At 48.6% G+C, this 3,962-nt stretch overlaps 1 protein-coding gene across 1 annotated transcript; it reads left to right on the top strand.

The window, feature by feature from the left end:
* Positions 1-2,706: 2,706 nt before the first annotated feature.
* PV10_08381 (uncharacterized protein) lies at positions 2,707-3,670 on the top strand (the record flags this gene model as incomplete). Its single annotated transcript, XM_016373391.1, has 4 exons — positions 2,707-2,838; positions 2,896-3,117; positions 3,180-3,535; positions 3,586-3,670. The coding sequence occupies 4 exons, from the start codon at positions 2,707-2,709 to the stop codon at positions 3,668-3,670; spliced, it is 795 nt and encodes a 264-aa protein (XP_016220302.1).
* Positions 3,671-3,962: the final 292 nt, after the last annotated feature.

Here is a 3,962-nt window from a genome sequence, read left to right as displayed (position 1 = left end):
CCAAGGTAATGATCATCCAGATCAAATAGAATCGCCTAGAAGTTATCAGATTGGGTTCCATGCTAGGACTTCTGACAAAAATACTAACCATGACAGGTTGGCGACTCCAACTGGGGAAACCATGACAACTATCAAACGATTAGCAACTCATAGTCATTTTAGGTGCTCAACTTACTCAGGAAGCACCCTGCCCAAAGTCCCATGCTTTGAACTGCATTTCCTTTATGACGGCTGCGCAGGGAGTTGACCTCTGGGGCAAACACACTGATGTATCGTTAGTTTCTTCACCCGCAAATTTTTAACAAATCTCATACAATGGAATCGGACAGCATCTATTTTCCGTCAGTCATGGCTTTGAGCAATGATATTAGGAGGCTCACCCTAGGCCAAAAGCGAATTCAAAAGCGAAGATGAATGCCGTGGCTGCCCACCCGGACGACTCCTTATGCTGTGGATGGTTTATACCCCAGCCAATGGACGCAGCAATGCCACCCATTGTCAAAACTTCGAGCCATGCACTGATGAGCAGGGTCTTTCGTCGCCCGGCACGTTCAATCCACTGGCTCCTGTCAGTTTATTCTGTCCCTGGGAAGGCTATACTGCCGTGACCTACCAAGATGGGGAGTAATGTCCCTACCAACATTGCTATACTCCCAACGCCACCCATGATGAAAGCCATCCGAGGACTCAAGCCGGCCTCTTGAAATACCACGGGAGCGTAGTACACAATGGCATTCACGCCTGTGATCTGAGACAAGCGTTAGGACTAACACTGCAGATTCTCCTTGAACATCAAAAATTTGTACCTGTTGCAGCAGTCCCACCACAACTCCACTGAGGAGTAAACGACGGCCATTTTGAAGTTCTCCGCCACTGAATGCCTAGACGATTGTCAGTCCACACATAGCACTCCCACCTCACAATGCTCACCTCATGCCACGTAGTCGACTCTTCAAGCTCAGCTTCGTGCTGGGCAACAAGGACAATCTCGTTGGCCAGACCCAAGATATGTGGGGTTGTATCCGTGGTGCCTTTGCCTTCTAAGAGCGCAAGCACAGAAGCGACCTTTTTCAACGAAGCCCCTCTCGATGCCAGCCAACGCGGACTCTCAGGGCAGAATGGTAGAAGGGCGAACACAAAAATAGGGAATATCATCTGGACTTCATCATCTGTTAGCAAACGTGAAGGCAGCTCGAAGAACGCAACTGACACCCTAGTGCGGCTCGCCATTGGCCATCGGTTCCTTCCAAGCTTGGAGTTTCAAAAACAAGACCGTAGTTGGTGAAGCCAGAGATGACGATTCCCTGAGTAAGGTCAGCTAGCTCTTGACCTCGTTGTTCTTGCCACCTGTTCTTACCAGTACAACGATCGCCAACTGGATACAAATCATGATTCCTCTCCTTCCGGGTTTGCAACACTCGCTGATGTACATTGGTACCTGTTCAAGTTAGCAGTCAGCCATATCAGTTGCTGATGGGATACTTGCAGTGGCTGATATAGCCCCAACCCCAATTCCCGCGACAATCCTACCGACTTGAATGTTGTCAATGCGAGTCTCAGTCCTCGTGAGCAAAACAGGCCCTTACCATTGAATTGAGCGACTGAGAAAGATGCTGTCTGTAGGGCAGCACCAATAAGAAGGACTATACACCCCAGTGCAATGGTCCATCTTCGTCCGGTGAGGTTGGCATAGCAAAAACAAAGAATTGCGCCAGCCAGGCACCCAAGCTACCACAATCGTTAATAAGGATTTGGCCAAATCATGTCTAGTAAGGAACCAAAAGGCTCACATCGTAGCTAGCCACCATGAATCCTTGCATAGTTGGGCTTGGGTAGTTGAACCGCTCTTGAAATGGCGGCAATGTCAATAAGCCTCCCATGACTCCTTGGTCACTGCGAAGACATATTAGCCTGGTATCGACACCTCATTCTGAGAAGGTAAGCCTACTAGCCAAAGAGAAGGAAGGCGAATCCTCCAGTCACATTGATGAGCAGTTGCAAAGGACCTCCTGTGAGACCCATTGTGAATTTTTCTTGTGTATGCCTTTGAAAAGAATCGGTACTTGTCAAACTCCGCAACGACAGATTTAGAAGAAGGTCATCTTACGTTGAAGTAGTCGATATATGTCTTGTTACATATCAATTCTACCGACATCTGCCTGGGTACTCCAGATTCAGTTTGTTCGCCCATACCCCGGACTGTACCCCACCCGGCACCCCAGATATTACTCATGGCCAATCAAGCCATCAAGCAACGTCTTCGCCTTTGCTAATACTAGTCGTCCAGGACCAGAAATGCTTTGTCCGGTTAACCTCAAGGTAGGCCCACCGGGCCAACGGTAAGGTACTGGTGGTATTCAAACGAGGTTGAAAGTTCGGCTCGGCTGCGATCCGGCCATTACTGTGGGGTACTGCCTGCCGACAAACGAGGGCCTAATGCCTCACAACAGCAGTAAACCTGTGTAGACCTCGTTAAACCATCAAGTACTCGCCCACGAAGAGAGGACTCGGCTTGACCTGCGATCTGAACTAGTTGGCGGCTTGTAGTCGACTCCCGCCTTGCGCCTTGACAGGGCGTATATTCCGGCGTCACACGTGATCCCCGAGGCAAATAGGGGCACTACCCTCTCAGGGCACGTCGAAAGAGTGATAGTTGGTGATCACTCTATCACCTTCCGCGACCTCCCAAGCGACTAAACTAAAGCAATGGAAGGGCTAGAAAAGAACCTGTTCACTCTGGAAGGGGAAACAGCGTTGGTGACTGGTGCCACAAGAGGCATAGGCAGGATAATGGCTTTGGCACTGGCTCAAGCTGGCGCAAAAGTCCTGCTCGCCCAAGTAAAGCCTCCCGAATTCGATTCCGAGAGTACCTCTGAAGATTAACAGGTCTGAAAGCGAGACATTCTAGACGCCGGGTTAAGGGACGAAATCAACGCCCACGTTCCACAAGAAAGGTTGTCGACCATCTATGAGGCTGATCTTGCAAAAAGACCTTCTGTCGAAACTCTCGTCTCTCGGATTGAGGCTGATGGACATCGTATCACAATCCTCGTCAACTCTGCCGGCGTCATCAGCCGTTACTCATGCACTGATTTCCCATCGGATGAATGGGACAAGGTAACGAAATGATTCCACTCGCACCTGAGCTGTGGAGTCGCAACATTTGACACGTCTTGTAGGTTCTGGAAGTCAACTTGAGCAGTACATTTATTTTGTGTCGAGATGTAGCACGACATATGCTCGGAAATGAGATCGTCAGGAGACAGAGGGGCTCAATCATCAACGTCGGGTCCATCATGTCTTTCCAAGGAGGCATAAATGTCTCTGCATACGCTTCATCTAAAGGAGGCCTGGTGCAACTGACGAAAAGCTTCTCAAATGAACTGGCATCAAAGGGAATCCGTGTCAATACCATCGCACCAGGATACTGTGTCACAGAGATGAACACACAGCTACTAGAAAACAAGGAAAGATTGAAGTCAATATCAGAAAGGATTCCAATCGGTCGATGGGGAGATCCTAGTGATTTTGCTGGGTAAGAAAATCCCCTCTTTGTCAAATTAGAAAGTTGACTAATCTTTATAGCCCTGTTGTCTTTCTCGCTAGTCGAGCAAGCTCATATGTTACGGGAGAAGCCTTGATGGTAGACGGAGGATGGATGGGGAGATAGCATAGCGTACCTTTACTCCGTAGACTGGAGATCAACGGCTCGACCATGAACTCATTCTTTATCACCCGACGTCCCAGCACCCACAGAATATATATTGCTCTTTTTGAACAAGCTGGTGGGAAACCCTTGACATAGAAATCTTCAAATGACACTAGAGAGAAATTTGTCTATTTCAAGACATTAGAACATGGAAGGAATTGGAGAATCGACATCATTCAAATGCACAGAAGCAGCATCAGAAGATGAGCTTTGCAACTATCGTGAAGCGGGCCGGGCTAGTTAGGACTTTGGA

Source organism: Exophiala mesophila, assembly GCF_000836275.1.
Source record: "Exophiala mesophila strain CBS 40295 unplaced genomic scaffold supercont1.6, whole genome shotgun sequence".
Taxonomy (NCBI): Eukaryota; Fungi; Ascomycota; class Eurotiomycetes; order Chaetothyriales; family Herpotrichiellaceae; genus Exophiala; species Exophiala mesophila.
This window is presented reverse-complemented; position numbering and strand designations above follow the sequence as displayed.